We start from the raw sequence: 25692 nt of genomic DNA on the forward strand, positions 1-25692 counted from the left end.
GGTCTGCTTAGCTCTTACTACCCAGCAGAAACTACTATTCTGTTGTATAAACATACTGGGTTTTGTTCTATGAAAGTTAAATACAGGAAAGCCATATAAAGCAGTCACTTTACAATTAGCCATGGTGTTATTCCCATTTTAATTGTGCTGCCGTGAAACTTCTTATTTCCAGACTCTCCTACCATCAGCGAATAATAGACATTGTTCCTGCAAGTTTTTCTGTCCTCAGTCCTGCTAATCCAGTGTGCATTTACAAATATGGAGATGAAAGTAATAGTAAGTATTAAAGTCACTTAGGGATCAAGTTGCAGAAAATAGTGTTTCAGAGCAAGGGAGCACACTAGATTGTAATATTGGTTGTCTTCATAAAGAGGAATACAGCTGACATAAATATGCATGATTTTTGTATGAGTAAATGTGCTTCATGTGAGCAATTAATACATCCTAAGCCTGGATCTGTGTAATATACTCCTCTTTGTTACTTTATGAAGAAAAGAAAATCCAGATACATGAAGTTACTCTTGCTGAGGTGGTCGTGGTGTTGTGCAGCATTGTTTGCCAGAAGTCTAAAATTGGAAAATTCATCTATTTCCCGTTTGGGCACAATACTATGCCAAAGTCAGCATATGAAGTGATAATGTGAGTTTATTTTTTGAACTTCGTGAAACAGTAGGAGATTTTGCCAGTAAACTCGGTTTAATGAAGCATGCAGAGGCAGCAGATAATGTAAAGATTGAGGTAGCGAGATACGTTATTATTCATTTTATTACTCAGTGTTAAGACAATCCTAAGCCTAAAAGTGTCATCCTCAAAGATACAGTGAGGGGAAAAAAAAAAAAAGGAAGTATTGTACTTTTAGGAAATTGTTGGAGGCTGAAGTAGAGCTTTAGACAGGAGAGTGATTCAGCATCAAAGGTTGTACTAAAAGTTTTGAATTTGACATGAAGACTAGTAAACATGTTGAGCAGTTTTATGGAATAGTGATGTGGACAATGATAGAAACAGCTAGTTTTAGGTGTAGCTGGGAACTGTACTTGTTTCTCTGAGAAGCAAACTGATATTAAAAATACTTGCCTTCTACATATTTTTGACCTCTTTGCTTTTGTTTAGGGTCTCTTCCTGGATATACGGTCGCACTCTGTTTAACAATCGCAATTAAAAACAAGGCCAGTAATGATGAGATCTTCAACATTTTAAAAGATGTGCCTAATCCAAACCAGGACGATGATGACGGTAAGATACACGCTCTAGGCTTTGGCAGGCTGTAATTTCTTTTGCGGATAGACCGGTGTGCCATCCTTGGAGCTGTGGGTGTGGTGGTGAACAGAACTGTGTGCTTTTGCTTCTAATAGCTGGTTTCAATTCATCGGTAAATTGAAATAATACACCATTGTTAGGGCTTTTTGTAAACATCTTACATGCAGGGCAGGCCTGTTTTTCTTAATAGGGGTAACTTGTTGCTTGAGGTGTGTTTTCTTGTGATTATTGACAGAGGTCGCATGAGAGAATTTAGCATTTCCTTTGCCTTCAGCAACAGGGTGCAGTTCATGCCATTACCCTCACCCCTGAGATTCACTGTGTGTTGCCCTGTCCCAGAGCTCCCTCCGCTCAGTGCAGGCCCACTGCAGATAAGATGCTGGCCTACTGGCCGCGGTCTTCACAGATACAGACTCACGATGGGACTCCACACATGTTCTTTCTAGCTTTGCAGCCACGGAAGGCATTGATTCCTAAGGCCTGTGTGTTTAGGGAGTGAGAAGGAGCGTGAGACAGAGAATTAAGAAATGATCTTTACAACAGCGATGGCTTCAATATTTCTGGAATATTTACAAGTGTTCTGTTATGCAGGCAGAGAGCAGCAACCATCTGTGGTATTTTGTTTGTGGTTTGTGGGGGTTTTTGTTTGTGTTTTGTGTTGTGTTTTGTTTTGTCCCCTGGGGTCCACTGTCATGTTTCCCGATTTGCTTTCGGCATCACCCACTGATGAGTGCTCTCCCCTGTGCCTGTCTTCAACTGCAGGTAGCTGCAGCTTCTGGGGGGAACTTGGCACCATTCATCCCTAGGACCCATATTTGCTCTGCACGCTTGCTGGACCCTTCTCCCATGTCAGAAATATCCAACCTCTGTACCCTCATCATCCTTACCTTCCTCTCTCCTCATCCACTCTCTCTTCATTGTGGTTGGCCAGGCCTTCAGCTTGATGAACTCTGCAGTTTCCTTTGCTGTCTTTCACGGCTGCTGTTCTTCAGTGTTGTTACATGTGATTACAGCTTCTTCACTGACCTGGAATTCTTTCTGCACGTTTTCTCCATGACAAAATGAGAGCCTGGAGATCTGCACATTTTGGAAAGTCTTTACTAGCTCTTTGCTCAGCCTTGCAAAACCCTGTTGATGAAAATCTTTTTTGTGAAATGAGTTGAAACCTTATGTTGTCTCTACATTATGAGTAGCTTACATGCTTTACTTGAGGTACTTACGGTATCAACTTTAAATAACTTGCAGATGAAGGATTTACCTTCAACCCGCTGAAAATAGAAGTCTTTGTTCAGACTCTGCTCCATCTAGCTGCAAAGTCTTTCAGCCACTCCTTCAGTGCCCTGGCAAAGTAAGTGTAATTTGTGCATTATTTTGGGGCCTACAGAACGCTTTAATTTTGACAGTGAAGTACATGATAAAAGCACTGGACTGCAAGCTTCAGCAATGTTTTAGGTGCTCCACAATGCAATATGATTAGGCCAACTAATGACGCTACTTACAGAAGGAATGGTAGTGTAAATCCTAGATTATATATATTAATGGAACTAACAGGAATGTGTACAGTACAGCCATGTGATGTAACTCAAATGAGACAGATTTGGAATCTTACTCCATTTTAGAATTACTTATTTGCTGATTATGGTGGGGAACAAGGGTTTCTCCTTACATTTGAATGACCGGGTAGATCCCACCACAGTGTCTCCTACTATGAATATGACTCTAGAACAGTTATGTCTGTATGAAAAAAAAAATGAAGAAGGAAAAAGAAAGCATGAAACTTCAAAGCAGTCTTCTGTAAACTACTTCTGTCTACCAAAGCACAGTAGAATCCATTCTAAAATACTTTAGAGTGAGTCCCTTAAAGATACACTTTAACTTCCGAAGAATTTACTGCGCCTTTTTTAGCAAAATGAGATAAAATAACTGATTTTTAATCTTGTGGGATTTGGAGTTACTCTTAAGTGGTCTTGATACATGAAGTGTAGTCACGTGCATCTCAGTGAGTTATTTTTCTGTCTGTCCTTAGAGATATGTAAAGCTGTTACGAAAACACGCACCTGGGAGCTTTATAGAGGCAATGTTGATAAGAAGCTGTAGGTAGAAACCCGCAATTGGTAGTGCAAGAGGTAGGGTGATATGAATACACAGAGCCATGGTATTTTCACTGCTGCACACCAGCAACGGCAGCTGAAGAGCCTCTTAATGCTTTATAGTTATACTACAATAAGCTGGGTTGTGAATGCTGTGTAGCAGTCAGTGTAACTCTGCAGAAACAGAGGCTTTTAGCAGCATTTTCTTCAAAAACAGGCAGATTGGATATATGTCTGAAGTTAGGGAAACTTATAAAGTGGAAGGTCTGAGGCTCAAAAGGCCACAGATTTTGCTCCAGCTGTGTGTAGTTAAGCACACAAAGCATGAAAGTGCCTCCTGCTTTTAAGGATATGGGAAATGTAGCCCAGCCACAGGGAGTAGGTTGACCACTAAGATTTAAGTTGCTTTTAGGAGCTGTCGTGTCTTTGTAGCCTATTTTGGCTCAGGATGGCTATATTTTCCAGGGAATATTTGTTCAAGAATTGCTGCAGATAGTCACAAAATTATTTCGGCCAATCTAAACCACTTGCCTTGTATCTACTGCTCTTCTGACCTGATCCCAACCCCTCCACTGACTACTTACATCTATTAAAAGGTTTCATGAAGTCTTCAAAACGCTTGCTGAAAGCGATGAGGGGAAACTCCATGTTCTGAGGGTTGTATATGAGGTTTGGAAGAATCATCCACAGGTAAGAGGTTGCAATGTCAAGTATCTTTGTGAGTTTCAACTTACAGAGATCATATTTAATAAAAAACATTGCAGTTTGCTTTACATCCTTTAAAAATAGCTTGTCTGTTGGTATCTTATTTGAAGGGAAGTTCAGATTATATTTATCGTTGTTTACATTTTAGTGCCTAAAATGAAGCCTGAGCATAAAGTATATACCATCAGTGAAGCCTTCCTCAGAGCTCATTGTGGGAGGGCAAAGGCTGTCGTTCTGACTCAGATTCATAATATGCTGCTTGTCATACAAGAGAATAACTTTTGCTAAAATCATGTTTCTGTTCAAAATTGGAAAACAGTGTAGATGTGTAAATTGAAATAAAATTTAGATCTCCTATCAAAAGCAGGTCACATTCTTAGAAATGTGGAAACCTGGGGGTTTTTAGGGATTTTTTTTTTTTTTTTTTTCAATCGCCAGTGAAAGCCATACAGTTATTCCACAAAGCTCATGCTGGAGTCACTGCTGTGTGTGGGCAGAGTCAGTGGAGCTGCAGTCAGTGGCCGTTCAGAACACATCAGTCTGACAGTGCCATGACTATGTTCATTCTTGAGCCAGAGGAAATAACACCCTAAAAGAGCTATGCAAAATGCCTCAGTTGTTGAAGCTGTTCAGTTTCTTCACAGCAGTTGTTTTCTCCCTCAGCCGTCATTTTTCTATAAATAGAAATCCATAAGGAACTCAAGCCAAATTTGCCTGCATTAATTATTTCACATATTCCTTACTGGTGTGTTTGTGTTTCATTTTATTGTGGACTGTACCTCACAGCTGCATAGACCAGACTTCCAGAAGCGATGCTACTGAGAAGAAAGGGTAATCCTTGGATCTGTTACTGGAACTGTGGCCCATTCCCTAGGGGAAAAACTGAGCACCTAGAAGATACCTATGCAAGATGTCATGTCTCTTCTAAAGCACAATAAAAACATAAAAAAGCAGGATTTTTTTTAATATGTTAAAATTCCTGCCCAAATTAGTGACCTTGAAAATGTGACGATGACAGTCCAATCTACCTTTTACTGCCATTTAACTGAATCAGAAGAAATTGTGTTACTGCAATCTAATGTCCATATCCTCTTCCTCTTCTTTCCTTTGTATTGCAATATGACCAAACTGAGATGGAGGTTTCAAACCCAGACTAAACAGTCACATTAGATTTTTAGGAATAGATCAAAAAAAATATCAAGTGCAAAAGTTATGAAGGTCTGCTGTGCTATTTGATCATGGAACTTAAATTTTCCTCTCTTGCTTTTATTGCAGTTCAGTCTTCTGGTCAAGCACTTTTTTTTCCTCAGTCCACAACCTCCCTGGCACACAGAAGAAACGGTGCCTGGACAGCAGGACGCTTGTCCAGAGTCTGTTTACATGCTGCTCGCCCTGCTCCCATGTCTGGCACAGTCTGATTTGCTTCAAACTCTTTGCAGTATTTGCAAGACATATACTGCTAATGAGTGATATGTGCTGCAGATAGTGATTTAGCCATAGGCATCAGTAGTCCCTGGACCTGTAAGCAAGGTTGTGGTGCTGACTTCATAAAGAGAAACATTAACATTGAGATGAAACGTTTTCTCAAAATCCCAACTTTGTGTTTCTTGGAAGATCAGTCTTAAGTAATGAGAAATTCTTTATGGCAATACAGAAAGACAAATAGAGCATAGGATGCTATCCTGGGATTTTCAAGTTGAGTGCTGAGTCTTCCGTATGATTCATTCAGTTATTTTAATTTTCCTTCCTTAAAAGGAGCTTTGTTACGCTTCCTTATTTGACAAGGGGTGGTTTTAAGGATAAATACAGTGCAGGCTGTGGTTCTTAGATACTGTGGCATTTAAACATGTGAGTAAGTAAGATAAACCTTTTTTCTGAACAGCTTGCAACTGCTTTAGTCAGTAACTCCTCTCTGTGGTTGCCTGCTCAATTGCTTGAAACCCCCCCCGAACAATGGCAGCAGCTGTACCACTGACTGCACGGCGCTGCCCCTGTCCTGAGATGAACAGGCCCTGCAGAGAACTCACTGACATGTTTGAAGAGTGTTGCAGTTCAGGGAGAGTAGGCCAACAGTAGCTCCTTCATTATGGTGATCTGACAGGTGTCCATGCTCTGGTTTGAGAACTTCGGTGTCAGATGCTGGGACTTACGTCTCTAAGGCCTCGCTTCCACATATGGTACTTGGTTTTTTTGCTTTTGTATGGAAGTATGTACATTAACAAAGACTTTCACAAGAAGTAGAAAAGGTCGTTAAACAAGATCAGAATGCTTTATGTAATTGACATACATCTCTTAATTTGAGCAGTTTTAGGCTAGACTACACAGCTTCCTTAAAGAATTTGAAATTGCCCAGTAATATCACTAACGTAGAGCTGCATCAGTCCATCTCTGTTTTTATCTGAGGCTGGTGTACTTTACACAGATTGTGTGTATAATGTCTTTCACAATATACAGATGATTGCCGTGCTTGTGGACAAGATGATTCGGACACAAATTGTTGACTGTGCTGCGGTAGCAAACTGGATCTTCTCTTCAGAGCTTGCACATGATTTTACTAGGTAACAAGAATTTGTCTTGGATTGTTACTTGTCTCTGAATTACTGTTTTAAGTGGCCAGTACACAGTTTAGTCTATGAAAACTGGGTAGTGGAAGAAAAAGGTGCAGTTAAGCATTTCCTCCTTCTACAAAATAGGTACTTCAGCATTTTTCTTTCCGAGCTGGGGTATGAATGTTTATGTGACAGTACAGGAATGTTGTTACCATGTCATTTTGCCAGTAGTCTCTGAGCCTGCCAAAGCAGAACAACACTGGACCTGTTACTATACAAAGTCTGTTGCTGTGTGTTTTATAGCTGCTAGCTTAGTGTGGTCCTGATCTTTGGTTCAGGTGTGTAACTTGTACCACCACTGATACATTTCTTATGGAGAACAGGAGAGCGTTTGGTCTGAGAAGTCAATTTGATGTTGGTAGTCTTGCAGTAAGTGTATTAAATAGAATGCTGGTTTGGAAATGTACTGCAAAAAAGTAGGAAAGAAATGATTGTTTAGCTTTCTTACATTACAGGTATGCTTTCCTATATGCTGAGTGTTTGCTCACTCTAGTAGATGTCTTAGATGATACTAAGTTTTTTAAATTCCCCCAGATACATTTTTATTTAAGAAACTACATGTAGTTTTCTATCTTGGAGTAGTGTGTAATGTAGTGTTTTGAGCTTTATGTCTTCCCTAGGTTTTATATCTGGGAGATCTTACATTCCACAATTCGTAAGATGAATAAGCATGTTCTGAAGATTCACAAAGAACTGGAGGAGACTAAGGCAAGATTGGCCAGGCAGCACAAAAGAGTGAGTAATTTGGTTTTAATTATTTTAAGCTAAGCAATACAAACCTGCATGCTGTCAAACTGATGCATGGTTGGTTTGGGGAAGGACTGAATAAGTATTTTATCAGGAAGCATGTCTGCAGACACGGTCATCTGTAGCAGTAAGACATCAAAAACTAGATGCATGTTCTCAGTCTACTTTTCTAATGGTACTATAACCTAAGAATTCCGTAAAATCTTCAAAGGAATTCATGTGTATTTGCTCTGTTCAAGTTCGCTTTCACGATTTTCTCTTCCAATATGAGCATGTCTTCCACTTGCTTTCTAATCTGGATTCCAATTGCCTTATTAGATTACAATAAGAAGAGTTATAAATTATCTATAGTAAGTTCTGTTAAAGAGTACTCTTGTGGCTTCCATGCAGAAGTACACGGAAACAGCTTTTGCTATTGAAAAGTTGGCTGTTACTGTTCTTCTGATGGATGCTGCTGGATTCTGACACTGGCATGTGCCACTTCCTCCTTCCATCTTATTTATCTGAATAACTTGGCATGATCTGGGTTACTGTTATATACAACTAACTGATGAGCCACTGTTGTGTTCTGTTGTCCCAAGTGGGAGAGTAAAACGGGGTGAGGGAATGTGTTCTGTGGCAGCTGCGAATGACAGGGCCCAAGGAAGTTTCGCTTAATGCAGTACTTAGTCATGGTAGAATTAAGTCACTTTATAAACATGTTGAGAGTAGCAGAGAGCAAGTTTCCAGAAGCTTCTCTTGAGAGATCACTAATACCTCACAGTCTGCCAGTGCCAGTTTATCCCAGCCCATTCATCTGATTTCCTTCACTTCCAGCAAAAGCCATCATAGTTGCTTGCATCATCAATCTGCATTGATCAGCAGCTGATAAATGCCTGTGATTATTGACAACCTAGGTGCAGTCATTGATCGTACTGTGAGGCAAAGAGCTTCTCTGGCATCTCTAAACAAATATATCGGTGTTTTCGTTTCTGTACTTGTCTCTTGCTGCAGCTCCGTATTACCGAGCATTATAAATATGAGTATTTTGCCAGAAGGAAACACTTACATGCAACAGTGAGTAGTTCTGCAGGCTGTTGCTCTGCTGCGTGGCCATTCCTTTTAGAGTAAGTAAGTTGTCGAGTTTGGGTATCCCCAGCATGAAGTGGATTGCCTCACTGTGGAGCGAGTCCAAGGCTTACATGCTTTCTCTTAGGTAATTTTGGTCCTTTAGTGTTCTGAGTTCAGGAGACCTCTGTAGATGGAGGAAAAAGCAAGTTCCTCTAGAGAGAATAAAATCCTACAGAGTATTGCTCTGGTAAATTGTTTTTATTTTTTACACTGATTTCAGAGCTTCATTTGCTATGCAGTAGGTGAGTTAACACATGGCCCTATATTTGTCACAAGTTGCACATAGTCCTTTTTAGAAATATTTGAAGTTTTGAGCTTTTAATGGCTATTTTTGCATAGAAACAATCCTATGAGACTGAAGCAATATCTGTATTTGAATGTACCATAATCCACCAGATTCTGCCTTTCCTCCTGTATCTCTTGTAGTCTCGTGTAAGACTTTGTTACCCAAGCTCCCAAGTCTGGTACTTAGGCATGTTTTGTGGTTTTTCTTGTTGTGTTGGTTTGGTTTTGAGGCAATGAGAACATGCCATATTCCGAGGTAGCAGTTTGGATTCAATGCTGACTCTTTCTAGTCTAACAGCACCTCTTTTAGTCGTGAATTCTAGTCTAACAGCACCTCTTTTAGTCGTGAATACAGGGAGTCCCCAGTTTAACACCAGGGGCTACAGTCTCTAGACTTCTTTTGTGCTAATCAGACAGATTCATCAAGAGTTCTTGCTCCAAGTGCTGTATTTTTTTGAGCCCTGAGATTTCAGAACTGTTTATTGAATGAATTACCTGCCCTGCTGCAGCAGACACAATTTTATAAATCTACAATGAATTTTTTTTTAAAAGCTGTTCGTTATCTGGTAATTATAAAGTCAGCAGGGGTATTACCTTTTACTGTGTTTCTGCTAAATGAAGAACTAGGAAATCTTTAAGCTTGCTCTGGTTTCTCTGAAATACTGATTTTTTTTAATTTTTTTTTTTTTCCCAGGGCTTTCCTATATTGGCATTTTCTTTCCAAATTTATTTCCTTAATTATATTCAGAGTAAATGTCCTTCAAAATACAATACTTCAGTTGCTGGTCTTCAGTTGCTCTGGAGACCTTTTCACACACAGAGCAGGAGGGCACTGGCAGTATCCACAGGTAGTCACGTTGATAGTTACTCTTGTGGTGTTGTCACTTACAGCGAGACAGTGATGATGATGATGATGATGATGACCGCAGCAGCGATCGGGAAGATGGACCACTGGAAGAGCAGATAGAGCGCTTGCAGGAAAAAGTAGAGTCAGCCCAGAGTGAGCAAAAGAATCTCTTCCTCGTTATATTCCAGGTATGACGGTCAAAGTATCTTCTCATTTCCAGGTTTTAAAGTTACTGAGTTATAAGATTTCAGTGTCACTTGTATCACAGGCATCTTCTTGGAATAAGAATGTGGGAAGGGGTTGATGGGTTTACTATGGGGTAGAGTCTGTTCATATCATCCCCCTGCAAAAACAGGAAGATCTGTTCAGTTTCAAGTGCTCAGGAACGGAGGAGTTCTGCTAGCATACAGTTCCCTGAACAAACAGAAGCTAACTGCATTTTATTTGCTTACTAAATTCAGTGTTTCCCAAGCAAAATAATTGTTCTCACATTGCTGTTCAAAGCTTGTGTCCCTCAGATCCTCTTACCTGAGCTTTGGATCCTGCTTTCATTCGATGAGACTGAAATAATTGTATTTTTTTTTCCTCTGCTGCAGCGTTTCATTATGTTGTTAACTGAGCACTTAGTGCGCTGCGAGACTGGGGGAATTGATGTATTTACACCTTGGTACAAGAGCTGTATAGAGAGGTTGCAGCAGATCTTCCTGCAGGTAAGTGTCATTTCTGGGTTTGGAAGGCGGTGGGGCTGTACGTGCTGGATAGTCAGGTTTTGTGGCTGGAGAACCTCCATACGAGCAGCGGTAGGTGGCAGCAGAAGTCTTCTCTGGAGGCTCCTGTGGGGCCAGCTCGCATCTCTTGGGTTCTGGCCACGTCTCTGCCCCTGACTGGTGGAGTGGCTGGTCCTTGGTTAATCCCCACACTGTGATCATACTGCAAAAAGATACTGAGATGTGATTATGAATTTCACTGAGCTCAACCTAAATGTGTGTTTATAGTAAGGGCAAAGTTGTGAGCGAATCAGAGTACTAAAATACATGTCATATTTAAATAAGTGGACTAAAATATTGCAGAACTCCTTTTAATAAGATGCGTAAATATTTATTAAAAATAATGTTGAATTCTTGGCTCCGTATTAAATCAGATAAGCACCACAGGTGGCTGGATGAAAGTGATAGTCATAGAAAATTATGCCTATGCAAGCGGAAGGTATGTTGAAGAATGGGAGTGGTGGTGTAATCCTCCCCTGGACTGAACCCTGCCCTGCTAGTAGATGTGGCTTCAGAGGAAAGCAAATACGATTCTCTGAGGATATCTCTGCAGTTGCATGGTATCCTGCACACAGTTCAGAGTCCAGGAGCGAAGGGCTGCAGGGAGCACAGTGCTTTTCAAGACAGGATTTCAGCACGCATTTTCTCCTTGCAGTCGGCAGTGGCTCTGCATTATGCTTTTCTTATCACTGGCTGCTTTGTTGTGGAAATTAGATGTGCTTAACAGTTTCGATGAAAACAGTTCACCTGTGATTCTCATGTCTTGACTTCTCTGCCTGTTGTTACATAAAGATAAAAGAAAACAATAAAGTTTTGTGTTTTATTTTTGTTTTTTTATCTGCCAGCATCACCAGATAATCCAGCAGTACATGGTGACCCTAGAGAACCTCCTGTTTACAGCTGAACTGGACCACCACATACTGGCTGTGTTTCAGCAGTTCTGTGCTCTGCAGGCCTGAGGATTATTCACGGGCAGAGTCTTGCCTGCAGGACTTTAATGTTTTTTGGTTTTTGTTTTGTTTTAACAGGAAAACTTGACATGGGGATGGAAGAAATTTTTAACTAAAACTGGCTTTCATGTGTTCCTATACAAAACAATACAGTACTTTAACTAAGGGCAAACTCTGTAAGCATAAGCTTTACAAGACATGACTGATAGGGGATAGACATAAAGTATGATTTCTTCTCATTGTCTTCTAATTTGGTTTGACTCTTGACTTCATTATAGTATTTTGGTTTCTCCCCTGTTGTTTATATAAAAATAAAAATAGCGAAAAAAAAGCAACAACAAAACCAACAACAACAAAACAAACTATATAATTTGTTACCTCTGCCTGGCCTTTAAATCAAAGGAACTGCAGAAGTGAGAAACAGTTCATGATGTTTTGTGAGTGAAAGGGGATGCACCTTCTCAGTGAGCAGCATTGTAATTTCTCTAGTATGGCATAGGAAAAGTGTCTTAACTTTGAGCATGTGAAACACCTGAGTTAAGCTTTCAAAGTAGTATAGAGCATATGGATTTTTTTTTTATCATCAAGCCAGCTAGATTTTCACAGTTTGAAAGAACATGGTTGTAATACAATTGAAATATGTTTTTTAAATGTATTGTCTAGTGTCTTATTCCAGTAGCTATAAACAATCGGTAGAGGAACTTTGCAGACAACTTGTGAAAAATGCAATCCCTTCTGCAGCGTGGTCTTCAACGACTGCTGGCAGCAGCCTTCACTGCTAAATAGAGACAGGACACAAGAGCTGGAGAGGAGCAAACTTTCAACTTCCCTACTGCAAACCTTACCTGGGTGCTGGACACTCCCACCCCGGATGCCAGGGGAAAGGGCAGGGCTGGGTTCAGCTCGTTCCTTTATTTCAGCCTGTAACTATTAAAAGCTGGGCTGCCACGCTTGCGCTGGGCTGGACCTGCAGGCCTGCAGCAATGGTAGGAATCCTTCTGGTAGGGGCGGTGGATAAACCAAGTGTCCTCACCTCATCTGGCTTTGCAGTGGCTGCATCTGGTACCCTTCTCTTTAAAATGTGACAATAGCACGTGGCTCCCATGTCTTCAGAAGCCATTTTAATGCTAAATTAAGTGATAATTCACAGGAGACGGTCTGGGAAAACACAACCTGAAAATAGAGTAGCCTTAGTTTTGAGTTATGCAAGTAACGTTACATACATAAACGCCAAAGCAGAATGGTCTGTGTTACAGTGAGCAGTAATGAATGGCAGAGACATTGAGCAGTGTGTTGCCAAGCTGTCTATGGTCTTCTCATTTTGCAGATGAATGTTTTAAAGAATTTCATGCCCAGTGCTATTCAGTTTAAGCTTAGAAAGTGATGAGCTTAGGGTAATTTTGTTCCTGTACAAGTTATTTTTTCAAGTATTATGCCTAGTAATGCATTTCATCTGTATGTTGACCAATTGACCTCTTGATCAAGCAAGGAGGGTAAAAAATGGAACTTTCTACTTTGAGTGTTGACCTAAGTTTGTGTGTGGCCTATAGCAATCCAATATATCCTCATAGACTTAGATCTGTTACTTCTGCTTTCTCTGCTTACCCTTTCTGATTTGACTGATCCCTCCATTCTTTCAGGGTATACTGTTAATTGTTGTAAATTTGCTTAACGCAAGGGTTTTGTCAGTCATGCACAGATTTATGCTTCAAATCTTTCTCTTTTAATGTTCTTGAGTAATCAAATAGTTGTGTTTTTTTTTTAAATAAACATTTAATACTGTAGAGGTTTTAATTGGGATTTAATAGTTTTTCACTGGCTTGGATCAATATCAGGGTTCTGATATTAACTAATGTTGGGAATCTGACTTTAAATGTGACTTCTGTAAAACTGATAATGCAGTTAAAACTTGCAAACCTGTAACTTCTTCTGAGCCTTGACAAATATGAGTGCTGGGGATCAAGCTGAAAATGCCGAGCGTAATCTTATGATTTAAAACCAAATAGCAACGTCTTTCAAAATCGATTTGACTTCCAGGGTGAGCATGGGCTTTGATTACGTTTCTTGACTCTGGACACCTTCCCCTCCTTGTAGGTCCAGTGGTGCACATCTGGCATGGTGGGGAAACTGATTGGATCTGTAGGAGAGAGAACGAGACGTGTAGTGATACCAGCAGCTAACTAGAGAAACTTGGAACTGCTGAAGCATGAGGTGGCGGATAGTGTTAAGATGCTGTAGAAATGTGGTGTGGTTGGAAAAAATGCACAATTAAAGACAAAAATAAATGAAGGCGAAGCAGGTTGCTACTGGGAGTGTTTGTCCTACGTATTTGGGGGGGGCACTGAAGCAAAGCATTCACAGCAGAGTTATGCTGCTGTTAAATGCTGTTGGGTTTGTAGCAGTTTCATTTCCTGGCACTGTTGCTGGTGCCCTGGTTAGCACGAGTCTTCCTCATTGCGGTGTGGGCTGGTCCGACACGCCAGGTGAGCGTGAGTGCTGCTGGGTGCAGGAGGTTGCTGGTGCAGCCTCCTTCCCCTCCCTTGCCAGCTCTGGTCTCCTGGGTGGTGCTGCAGGAGGTGGGGTGGGCTGGGCGGTGGTTGTGGGGTGACTGCTGCAGCCTGCCCATGGGTGATTCAGCAGCCAGCGCACACCACCCAGCTCCCCTGGAGAGGGCTTCTGGGCCCCAGGGCAACACTGGGTCATGCAACCACAACCTGGAGGACAAACTCCAAAAGCTCTGCCAGAACCTCCTACATGTGCCACTTCCCTAGGCCTTGCAGGGCCCCAGGTCCTCTGCACTGGGTGGGAAGGCGGGTCCCAGGGGGCTGCAGGCCATGGGAGGGTGTGGGAGAGGTGAAGACCTATTAGTGGTATCATCATCCACCCTCCCACACACCTCCTCTCCTGTAATTCCAGTTCTGCACAGCCACGCTGGCCCGGGAACCACTGAGAAAGCTCCAGAGACTTCATCCAGATCTGCCGTATCTACAATGGTGAACAAATGCAGAGCTGCTGCCTAGAGCTCATTGCTTCACCAGCCATTTCCACCAGTGTTCCATAACAGCTGCGAATTTGAAAGTAAATCCACCCTCCACTGAAACATCTTTTGGGTGCACTTGCTGCTTCACCCCCCCGCCCTGGACAGGTTTTTGTCAGAAAATTGTAAATGAAAAAAGTAAAATTATAAGAATCACCTTAGTCTCTGCTCCAAAACTTGGGGAAAAAAGCAGTAAACACTTCAGGACTGCTCTATGGACAAAGCAGAGATGTGTCAGAGCCTCCCCAGCAGCATGCAGCTTTAGTTTAGAGAGAGCTCTTTAATGGAGTCTCCAAATGGAAGCAGGAGAACCTGATTTGCACAAGGGTTTCCAACCACCAGAGGTGCTCTGTCAGCCAGCTGCCCTCTGCCCACCCATGGCAACACGAACTGGAAACCAGACAACTGTTAACACAGAAAATGGAGCCGTCTTCCTCTAATGGGAGCACACAAATAATTGGAAGTTCACCTTAATTTCAGCAGCATATTAAGCAGAATGATACCAACTTACTTTTGGCCTATGAGGTACCAAATGACTGAATGGTCAAATATGTATTAATATTCTACCCTAAAATCTATAGCTTAAAAGCCAAAGCTTAATTGTTCTGTAGAGAGCCTCTTATAACCAAGGAACATCATTCTTCACAAAATTTGGCAACAGCTTGTTCATGATCAGCATTTATTTGACTTCAATACAAAATACCATTAAAAAGATAAAGAAATTAAAAAAAAAATCACTACATCTTCTCATAAGTTAATTCATGGCCACATACAGTACATGTCTTTTTATATGTATCTTCATCAATATTTTCTTCTGGTCCATACTCATGTTCGTGGATACGAGCTTCTTTCTTCCACAAACTACTCCTCACGGCATGGCGGAGTTCTGATGAGAAACATATGAAAATTTTAAGATTTTAAATAAATCTTAAATAAAGGCTAATAAAGCTCAAGCTAACCACTTTTCTGAGGACTAGAGATGACTATCTGCTTGTTGCCAGTCTTACGTAAATTCGGGGTGAGAATCTGGTATTGCAAGAACAAGCTTTGACTTGCCTTGCAATCTTCCCCTCGTTTGCATATTTTAAAGGATAAGAACTACACTAACATGAGATCCCATAGGAGAAGATTTTCCATCTGGACTAAGTACGTGTTGCCCACTGCCTTTGTGCACGAAGCCATTCAAAGGTATCCAAAAGGGGTAGGGGGAATGCAGAGAAAAAGTTTTTATAAAATCCCTCATTGTTTTACACGACCGAGAAAGAGTACTTTTCATTCAGGTCACAGCAAGCCTCCCGACTGACTTGGCATTCTCTGAGCTTTATGCCCAACAGCGTGAGCTGCCTCTGCGGCAGCCGCAGCAAAGACGGCGGGTTCTGAGAGCAGAGGCTAGCAGCTCAGCCCCAGTTATTATCCGGATGTTGCAAGAGGGTGGCGAGCATACTGAGCAGCAAAACCTGGTCACGTTTCGAGCCAAGCCGTTCAGGCTGCAAACTTTGCCACGTTACGGCCACTACTTGCACTGAACTTTGGCATCCTGGCCGCAGCCTGCTGCCAGCCCTTCTGTGCGCACATCATCGATGGTCAAGACAGGGCTTTTTGCTCAGCCTCACGTTCTGCTTCCTCCAGACACCACAGTACAGCATGCGTGAGGTTTCTGCCCCTCTGGACGCCGACCCAGAGCAAAGCACGGGCGCTACGGGCAGCACGCACAGCATGGTAAGCCACGGCTCGTGCAAAGGAAAAAACACATGGCCTTTTTAAAAATTACTAGCGTGTCTGTGCCGAAAGTATTTTTCAAAAGTTCTACCCATTGAATACTCTCCTAAATTATCAGGAAAAAACAAGGATAGTGAGCAGTAAAAACAGCAGCTGGGAATACTGTCAATAGTGGGAAAAGGCATTCTATACCTTTATCTACAGTTACTCCACCTGAAAGCATACGTATGACAGAGTTATAACCCACTGCCACAAAAATCTATGTTCTCCACAAGACCGGAAAAGTAACAGGAACAATCCATGGCACATTCTGGGTCATTAAAAAAATCTAAAACCTATCATAATTGGTTTCTGTCACTAACATCACACCCATAGGACAACAGGGTAATTCAGGTTGGAAGGGACAGATCTCTGGTCCAACCCTCTGCCTAAAATAGTCAGCTATGAGGTCACACCAGGCTGCTCTGGGCTTTCCCACACAGCTCCTGAAAGCCTCCATTTTGTCACACCAAAGATTTTCTAAATACTTAATCAGATGCAGAAACAAATTAAACAGAACTGTACTTCACTTCAGGTAGTGCACCAGTAAGTTTAACCCTTTACCTTTAACTTTCTTATCAAACTTCTTCTGTTTCATCTTCTCTCTGTTGTCACGGCGGAGTTCCCTTGCTTCTTGCAATGCTTCTTCGCTACCCCAGACTTCGAGAGAACGCTTGATTACCTACAGGATGGACATAAATGTGTTTCTTTTTCCTCTGAAACGATAAAAGGAAACTATTCTAACTCACAAATTTATTTTTTTCCCTACACATACACCAGCCAACCAAATCTTGCCCCTGCCTCCTGTCTGCCTCTTCGCTCTGGGCCCGCAAACATGGCATTCCTTCCACACTGATTTTTAGTATCAGCTAGACTTAACTTGCTCAGGAAAGGCAAACGCAGCTCTAGTTTCGTGCATACCCACCAAAGCAGCAGCATTCCTGTAAGAGTAGCGAGCAGGAAATGACAAGAGCCCTGAAGATCTACTCGCCTTTCCTGCTGCCTCTGAGGGCAGAGCTGCAACACGAGGCCACAGCTACAGGGGCCACAGGCAGCAACTGCCCCACACATTTCGGAGCAGCACTGAAAGGCCTCGCACTTCATGACCTGTAACTGTGCTAACCACCAATGCTGTAGTCCATTAATACCTTTAAAATGCTCCCACACACTGATATTTTCACGAATTTGGACCACGGCTCTTTATTCTAACTGTACAGAAAATGTACACAAGCTACGCCTAATATACTTAGCTTTGACAAAAATCATTCAGAAATCAGAACCGCAGTGACACCATTTTGGCTACAGAAGTTGTACAAAGGTAAAAAGAGCTCTGAAATATGGTAACAGTTTCTGTACCTGTAGCTTTAAATAAAGTTTCATGTCACCCCATCGTGAATTATGAGGGTTTTTCTTCACAATGAATCTGAGCACTGGCTCCCTCTTGTCTAAGTCACAGTCTTTAAGAAGATACTCTTCTTTTGCTTCTGTCCTTGTTATAAGCTTATGTTTTTCTTCAGCATCTCTGGAAGATGTAAAATAATGATGAGAAAGCTACACCTCAAAACCATGTTATTAACATCCAAGTCCCTACCATGCTAACATTCCTGAAATACAGGCAGCCCTCGTCCTCTCAGTTTTCATGTATGCAAATAACTCTGGATTCCAAGAATCTAGCTAACTCCAGGACAGGTTTACTGAAACTAATTTAAAAATTTCTCCCATTTGAGCAAACGTAGGCTGAGAAGCCTGTTTTTCTAGAAGAGCTTTTCTTCTGTTTTCTTACAAGAGGGAGTAACTAAAACTTAAAAGTGGTATGAATAATTTTAGGTACTTGCCTAACCCAGATGCAATTCAAGAGGACAAAAGCACAGGCCTGACACATGGTCAAGAGAAAGAATGTGTAACATGAGACAGGTCAGATCACCTGAGAATATACACACTCCATATGCTTCTAGATTCCAGAGACAGATTAGGAACACAGACAGACTTGTTTCTAAATGCAAGGCAGTAGGCAGAGGAACCTTAAAAGACCATAACTTTTACCAGATAGATAATGAAAAACTGTGTAAGCACAGCAGCATTAATGAGTTAATGAAAAAAATACATTTACGCAATCCTGACTGAAGTATAACTTTAATTGCTTGAGCCGGAACAACGTGCCAAACAGTAAGTGCTAGGTCATCACGGAAGTACTGCTGTAAATTTAGCTTTGCTAGAATTCAAAGTCCACAGTAAAAGCTAATGCACTGAGGAATCTCTTAACACTCAGCTACAAGAGCTAATTAATCCAAAGGAAAAAAACCACTCCTAGCGCTCCCAGCCCTCTCCCCACATCCTTTTTCCACCCATTGTCCCTCCAGGAGACAGCACTTTGTCTCTGCTGCCTGCGAGCCGCCCGCACCACGTGCGCTGCCGCGGCCGCTCCCTGCGCTGAGCAGCGGCGCCCCAACCAACCCCGCCGCCAGCTTTTTTGCCGTTCACCCATTCATTCATTCATTCGTTCGCCCCTGACCTCGCGGGCAGCCGGCTGCCTCGGCGCTGGCCGCATTGCCCTGGTTATCTCGATGGCTTTTGGCGCATTTTCTGTGTTACAGATAAGGGCGCAGGCTGCCTCCTGCTCAAGGACACCCCCCCGCCCCCCCGGGGCGGCCAGTGACCCCCCGCCCCCCGGTACCAGCCCAGTCCTGCTGACCAAAGTACTAACTTCACCCTGGTTAATTCACTGGGACAGCAAACACTCTCCTAATCCCCGCTCTACTTCAGAGAGCAGGTATTGTGTGTTCCATCACGTTTTTGAGTAGCTCCGGTCTGCACCCAGACATTAATTTCCCTGCTGACAAACACACTAACTGCCCTCAAGATACCATGTTTCCATAACCTTGTGTAAGTATCTACCCATCTCCCCCAAGACAGACTCAGGAGACAACGCTGCTGTTCTTCCATAAAGGAAAATACAGAGGTTATCAGCCAACTTCCATTCACTTTTTTAGTACATATTAAGTTACTGAAAAATGTTGCTTTGCTGATAGCCTTTTTAATTAAACAGAATTATTGTAATTAACTAAATCATAGCCAGCAATCTTTACATAAAATAAAGCATCCCTCTCCTGATTATTTGTAATACCTGCAATTATCACATGTTGCCCAATCAAAGTGCTGCATAAGGTAGGAGTCCATGAATTCTTTGCCACAGTCTCCACAGATGAGATAGTCAAATTCTAGTACAGGTGCTAATGGAAAGAAATTTTTTTTTAAGGAACTACCATGATAAAAACAAGCATCTGCAATTGGTATTATAGGCAACTTTACTAATAAGTTCTTATAGTATTTGTTACAGACTAGTTTCACTCCTCCATTGAAGTTTTCCAGAATGATACAGTACAAATTCAAAGCCATTAATGATGCAATCCCATCTCTGCCGCTATTATTTCTGTTCTTGCTGGGAAGTTCACTGTAGAAAGTATTGGATTCCAACATTCGAATGGACACATTTGTTTTAACTTAGCCATTGTTTAAAAAGGCAAAAAAAAAAAATAATCCCCACATTTCCACATTAAATGCTTCACATCACCCCGCTACAGCTTCCTCCGTTCTGGCCCTCCAAAAATAACGCCCTGATGCTGGAGGGCGTGCGGGCAGAGCGGGAGGAAGCGGGCAGGGGGTGCAGTCGGCAGAGCAGAGGGTGGGTAGAGCAGGCAGCACACGGGAGCGGTGCTGGAATCGCAGTCCGCTCAGCCCCGCTCCCATCGCTCCCCTGCCTGTCCCCAAACCCGTCGGCGTGGCTCCTGTCCTGTCCCTTCCCGCCGGCACACACGTGGGTGGGTGGCCAGAGAGCTGCTAGGAGTGGAATGGGGATGGAGCTCCACTACAATCCTCTCCCCAAGCCCTCTCAGCACTGCTCCAAGCCCAGACATCTCAGTGCCGGCCGCGGCTCCTGGCTGCGTCCTCGCCGGGTTCCATCGCCATCTGCTTCACGTTCCGTGGGGCACCCACCAGGGAACACTGGCTCAGGTGGCCGCGGCTGTAAGGAGTGCTCCTTTAAAGTAACGTCGTCATTCTAGCAAAAAATTAACGTTTCTATACATTTCCGCGAGCTAAAGGTGCGGAATATTAACGATAGCTGAAAAGGAAGATTAATGCTTAACATGCAGGACCATACATTTTTAATCGCGTTTGCATTTATAGCAGGTTCAATCCAGCAAAGACGACATTTTATGCCGATTCAGTCCTGCTGGCAACAGTGGAATGCTCGGTACTTCACATAGTCATGCTCTTACATCACATTTCATCATTTAAGGCAGTACCCCCGAACATAAAGGCATTTTATTACAACAATCGCTTTAAGAATTACACAGCAAAAATACCCCCAGTGCAAAGGCATCCCAGATCTACTTAATTTATTATTAAACATTAGCCCCCCCAAAAAGAATTAGCGCTGCTAATTGCTTAGACTCTTAATGAAATCTGGTGGTGATTTCTAACAAAGAGATACACTGCACCAAAGGCCCTGCTGCTGATTCAGAGCAGAACAAAGCAAGACAAAGGCAATCCCAGAGAAGAAAGTGAAGCTATTTTGGGATCCTTACTCCTCCATTTGCTTTCTGGAGGGAGAATATCGCAAGACAATATGTCGAAACCCTCTACCAAACGATCGGCAACTTGGCGTCAGCACGTTTTATAACGATAAAAGCCGGCACTGCAGCAATGCTCTGATCTTGGCATAAACGGTATCAATCTAAAAATTCCCACAACCGACGAACCCGCGCAAATTTACACTTACTTTGATCTCAAAATTCAAATTCCCGAAAGAAATAGTAGAAATAACGTCCATCGGAGAAAGGAAAAACCTGATATACCCAGGGGCACTTACTGTGTCCCACTTCCGCGGCTTAAAATTCCTCATTTTTAATCACCGCGTATTTGCTAGCCGCCTTAATGCTGGAAGAATCGGACGCGCCAGAAATGGATCACATCCAGAGCCGCGTTAAGAGGAAAAAGGAAGGGGGGAAAAAAAAAAAAAACGGGGCGGGGAAACGACGAAGAAAGGAAAAAAAAAAAAAAAAAAAGCCCGGGAAAAAAAAAAAAAAAAAGGGCGCCCAACCCGCCCCGCTGGCCCGTCCCGCAGCCGGCTCACTGCCGCCCCCGCGCCTTCCTGCCCTCCCCGCCCGCCACACGCGCCCGGCGCCGCCTCCTCCCGGCGCCCCAGCCGCCGCGCTCCGCCTCGGCTGCCTCGCGGTTTTTTTTACCGGGCGGATGCACGATTTTCTCGGCGGCGCCGGGCTCTTCCTCCTCCTCCTCCTCCTCCAGGAAGAAGCCCCCTCCCGTGTCCACGACCTTGGGGGGGGCCCGCGCCCGCACGCCGCCTGCAGAAGACAAACGAGACGCCGCGTTAAGCGCCGCGGCGGGAGCCGCCGCCGGCAGGGGGCGCTCCCGCGCTCCCCCGCGGCGCGAGGCGGGGGGGGGGGGGGGGGGGGGGCCGCGTCGAGCGCGCGCGCGCGCCAAGAGGGCCCCCCCCTCCCCCCACGTGGGGGGAGGGGGGCCCTCGCGCGCCGCGGCGGCAGCTTCCCTTCCCCCCCCATCCCCCCCCCGCCGCTCCCGCTCCCCCTCCCTCCTCCTCCCCGCCGCCTCGCGCCTAAAAGCGGCGCGGCGCCCCCGCTCCCCCCCCCGGAGAGATAAAGATTAAAGAAATAAAAAAAAAAGGGCGCGGGGAGCCGCTCGGCGAGGCCGGGCTCGTCCGCCGCCGCCATCCGACCTGCGGCAGGGTAGGGCCGGGCCGCCAGCCGCGCCTGCCGCAGTGCCAGCGCCCGCTGCCGGTTCCGCTCGATCTTCGCCAGCACTGCCGCCGAGAGGGGCGGCCGATCGCTCGCCGCGGCTGAATCCTCCTCTGCTGGGGCCGGGGCCGCGGCCGCGCCCGCCATGGCGGCGGCGGAGCCGCGGAGCCCCGCGAATCCCCCCCGCTCCGGCAGCGGCGACTCGCCCTTCCCCTCGCCGAGCCGCCGCCGCACTGCGCCTGCGCACAGAGAGAGGCGGAGGAGGGGGCGAAAGGGGCGAGGCCCCTCGCGCAGGCGCGCAGCCCCCGCCCCGCCTCCCCGCCCCGCCACGGCGGGCCCCGCCCCGCTGCCGCGCGGGGGGCGCCGGGAAGCGGCGGGGGGGGGAGGGGACGCCGGGGACGGGGGGGGGGGGGGGGGGGGGGGCTGCGGGCTGCGTGGCGCCCGGCCGCGGGGGGCGGGGGGCGCCGGCGGGCCCGGGATGGGGGGCACGGCCGGAGGTGGGGGGAACCGGAGCGGCCCGGGCGGCGCGGGGCTGGGGCCGCGGGTTCCAGTCCGGTGCGGCGGGGTGGGGGAGGGGAGCCGATGACCCTGCGATTTCCGCGCTGGGCCGCGTGTGCCGTTTCGAGCGCTTTCTGCACCAGCCCCCGCCTCAGACTTGAGCAAGCCTGTGTAAAAAAAAAAAAAACACCCTCCACCTCCCCGCTCCCCCCCCCCGTGCGGCAGGAATTCCTGAACAGCGTCACCCGGCAAACGCCCTTTTGTCCGACACACGCGGCCCGGCCCGCGCTCCCCTGCCCAGCGCCGGCATGTGGCGGCTCCACAACATGGAGGCCGCCGGGCGGGAGGCGCGGCGGGGCCTGCCCGCCCCCCGCACACAGCGCGGCTCTGCTGCCGCGGGGCCGGGCCTGCCCCAGCGCGGGGGGCCCGCCGGAACAGCCCCAGCCACGTTTCTTCCCTCAGAGCGGTGCTTAAGTAGTGCCGCGGCTCTGCCCGTGCCGTGCCTGTACCGGTAGCGTGGCCGGTCCCAGCCCCGGCTGACGGGAGCCGTGCTCGGCGTGCGGACCCACAGCTTTCGCCGCCGAAATCCCCCTCGCTGCCTCTAATGGTGGCGCGTTATCCAGGCGCCAGAGCGAAGGGAGGACAAATGGAGCCTGCCTTATTGATGAGATACGCGCAAATGGCTTTGTCATGCAAATGTGGCTCTAAGCCACTTTCATATAAAGCCAGCTTAAAACTGAATAGCCCGTGATCCTCCGTCGGCCGTTAGGCTGGGCCTGCCCTGCCCTTGAAGCAAAGGCGATGGGGAGGCTGGCGCAGATGTTTGCTCCCTCCGTGCCGAACTGCTGTGACCTTACGGCACAGAAAAGAAGTCTTCCTCCCCCAAAGTCTTCCTCTTCCATAAAACCAAAGTAACTTCCTGGCAGCCCATCCCTGCTGCCCTCGGAATGTGTCCCCAGCGCCTCTCTGCTCCAGCCCCAACTACCCACAGTAATTACCTGCATGGACTCTGTTCTGCTGTGTCAAAAAAACACGTTTCTTTCCAGCATGTCGTCCATGCTTGGTATTAACTTTCAACAGCAGCCAGCAGAGTGTGCTGTAAACGCTGTGAAAAGAACATTCCACTTCTGGGAAATGTTTATATATATATATATATATATATATATATTTTTTTTTTTAATGCAGATGAAGACATTTTAAGTGGCTCAAATATTTGAATGAGGGATAGGTAGTTCCTGCCGTCAATTAAAATACTTCTCTTGTCGCAGATCGCAGAACCTCTTCCTTAATAATTAATAACCAAGTCTCGCTAAACCGTCCGCTTTCAGCAAGATTGCTTTTCAGTGTTTGTGTGAAGTTGGAGAAGTGCCACAATGAACATGTCCAAATACCTTTTACAGTCAAAGAGAAGGGTCTGTAACACAAGGTAGTTAGTAGATGAAAGTATAAATCGTAATCCTAGCCAACAGGAAGCGGCTTATGAAATGGTGCAGTACGAGCATACGTTTCTCCGACCTTATTACTCTCCTTTGGATTTACGGACAGTGGAGTTACAAAGAGATTAATAAACACATTACAAGTAAGTAAAATAAAACTAGTTTGAAGTAAAGTGTGTACTAAATTACTTGGAAGTTGAATTGTTTACTCGAAAAAGCAAACACATGTATGTTTGCATCCCTTATTTTATTCTGGTGTTACTCTTTTCTCCCTTTTTCTGTAGAAGTAGAAATTTAGGGAAGAGTGAACTTTTCGGTTGTGCTTAAGGAGTTAACAAGTAGTTTTGTATCATTCACAAACTGAAACTGCATTAAAGTGAAGTCACATTGTGACTCTGTAAGGGTTTTAAGGACAGAAGGACATTGTTATTATGCAGCCAAATTGGAATTGGGATTAAAAGAAAATCAGAAGATGCAAACAGAAGCAAATTCAGAGGCAAAGCACTCACACAAAATTGGCTGTGGGCCGCAACTATCCGTGCAATGCAGCTAGTGATTTATTAAGTTGAGCTGTTTTAGAAACGTATACCAGAGGTTTTTTCGTCAGAGTCAGTCTGACTGGGCAATCACAGCAGAGTATTCTCCCCAGTTCTGCTTCCGACTAGAACGAATCAAATACAGCACTCCTAATTTTCAAGGTCACGAGAAGGTAATAAAATTAATAGCTATTCATTAGCAAGGAGTTACCAACTGTCTCATATGCACTCCTCTGGTTATGTGATAATACTCATGTTTAATATTACACATGGTTTAATGGGTGGACATGAGTTAATAATCATAATGGTATGTGCGTTTTAGATGGTTCTTCAGGTGCTGCACACCAAGTAATATTTGATATTACTTGGCTGCTGGTAGCCATGCATTAAAAAGTAGCTGTCATTAATTGGCAAGTGTAGACATGCATTATTTCACAGCCACGGAGAACAGCATCAGTGAATAGCTGAGTGCAGGGAGGCAGCTAAGCAGTGCCTGGCAACTCATCACTCCCTTGGCGAAAAGGGCGAGCAGCAAGATGAGAATGTTTGCTGACTATACAAAACTTTTTAAAGTTAGCAGGGGTGCGGGTCATCTGTAAAGAACTGTGGGTGACTAGGCGCTAAAAAAGTAGATTAAATGCAGAGGAGATAAATGCAAGATGATGTATGTGCCGTAACCTAGTCCTAACTTTGCATAAAGGATAGTGCCGTCTGAATCGCTTGCTGCCGCTCAGGAGCAAGACTTTGAGTATGTGTGGCCTGCATAAACACCAGCGTGGTGTTTGGAAAAGCAAGGCACGTTTTAAGGAAAGGGACGGAGAACAAAGCAGGGAACATGTTTATGGCACTCCACTAGTCTGTGGCGAGCTCGCACCGTGAGCTCCATGCCCGGTTGTGTTTCCTGCTTTTCAGAAAGGAAATGCTGGAACTGGAAAAGGATAACAAAGATGCTTGGCTGTCTGGCTTTGTGCCTTGTGAAAGGAAAAATTGAGTTGTCTCGGAGTTTTCACTCCAAATAAATTACTTAGGATATGCTGAGGCCTGTTACATCCTAAGTGACCTGCAGCGGGGGGAGGGGGTGGCGACTGACTTTTTGAGTACAAACCCTCAGATTTGCAGTAGTGGGAGCCAGGCTCTAAACAAACGAGGGGACAGTTCTCCACGTAGCGACATGAGAGATACGTGTGCAGCGCCTTTCTGAATGGCACGCTGGGTACAGGGTGTTTCTCTGGGGTGCAGGGGAGATTGAGCGAGTATTTTGGAAGAGGGCTGTCTTGAGAGTTAGTGAA

At 44.9% G+C, this 25692-nt stretch overlaps 2 protein-coding genes across 3 annotated transcripts in view; one reads left to right on the forward strand and one right to left on the reverse strand.

Moving 5' to 3' along the window:
• NCBP1 (nuclear cap binding protein subunit 1) overlaps positions 1-13673 on the forward strand; it is a 32043-nt gene extending 18370 nt beyond the window's left edge. The window contains exons 15-23 of one of the 2 annotated variants that reach the window (XM_065656861.1): positions 173-276; positions 1111-1233; positions 2503-2605; positions 3944-4037; positions 6507-6610; positions 7282-7396; positions 9695-9838; positions 10247-10360; positions 13462-13673. In XM_065656861.1, coding sequence (XP_065512933.1) covers positions 173-276; positions 1111-1233; positions 2503-2605; positions 3944-4037; positions 6507-6610; positions 7282-7396; positions 9695-9838; positions 10247-10360; positions 13462-13551 — 991 coding nt within the window. In that variant the 3' untranslated portion in view covers positions 13552-13673. Of the gene's footprint in view, positions 1-172; positions 277-1110; positions 1234-2502; positions 2606-3943; positions 4038-6506; positions 6611-7281; positions 7397-9694; positions 9839-10246; positions 10361-11262 lie in introns of both variants that reach the window. The other variant, XM_065656860.1, reaches the window with a different exon arrangement.
• Positions 13674-15064: 1391 nt separating this feature from the next.
• On the reverse strand, positions 15065-23490 carry XPA (XPA, DNA damage recognition and repair factor). The gene is made up of 7 exons (XM_065657660.1): positions 23430-23490; positions 21915-22172; positions 21409-21525; positions 19287-19392; positions 17519-17684; positions 16727-16844; positions 15065-15290 (listed from the first exon to the last, which is right to left on the reverse strand). The coding sequence occupies exons 2-7, from the start codon at positions 22078-22080 to the stop codon at positions 15142-15144; spliced, it is 822 nt and encodes a 273-aa protein (XP_065513732.1). The 5' UTR covers positions 22081-22172; positions 23430-23490; the 3' UTR covers positions 15065-15141.
• Positions 23491-25692: the final 2202 nt, after the last annotated feature.

This window comes from Caloenas nicobarica, chromosome Z (genome assembly GCF_036013445.1).
Source record: "Caloenas nicobarica isolate bCalNic1 chromosome Z, bCalNic1.hap1, whole genome shotgun sequence".
Taxonomy (NCBI): Eukaryota; Metazoa; Chordata; class Aves; order Columbiformes; family Columbidae; genus Caloenas; species Caloenas nicobarica.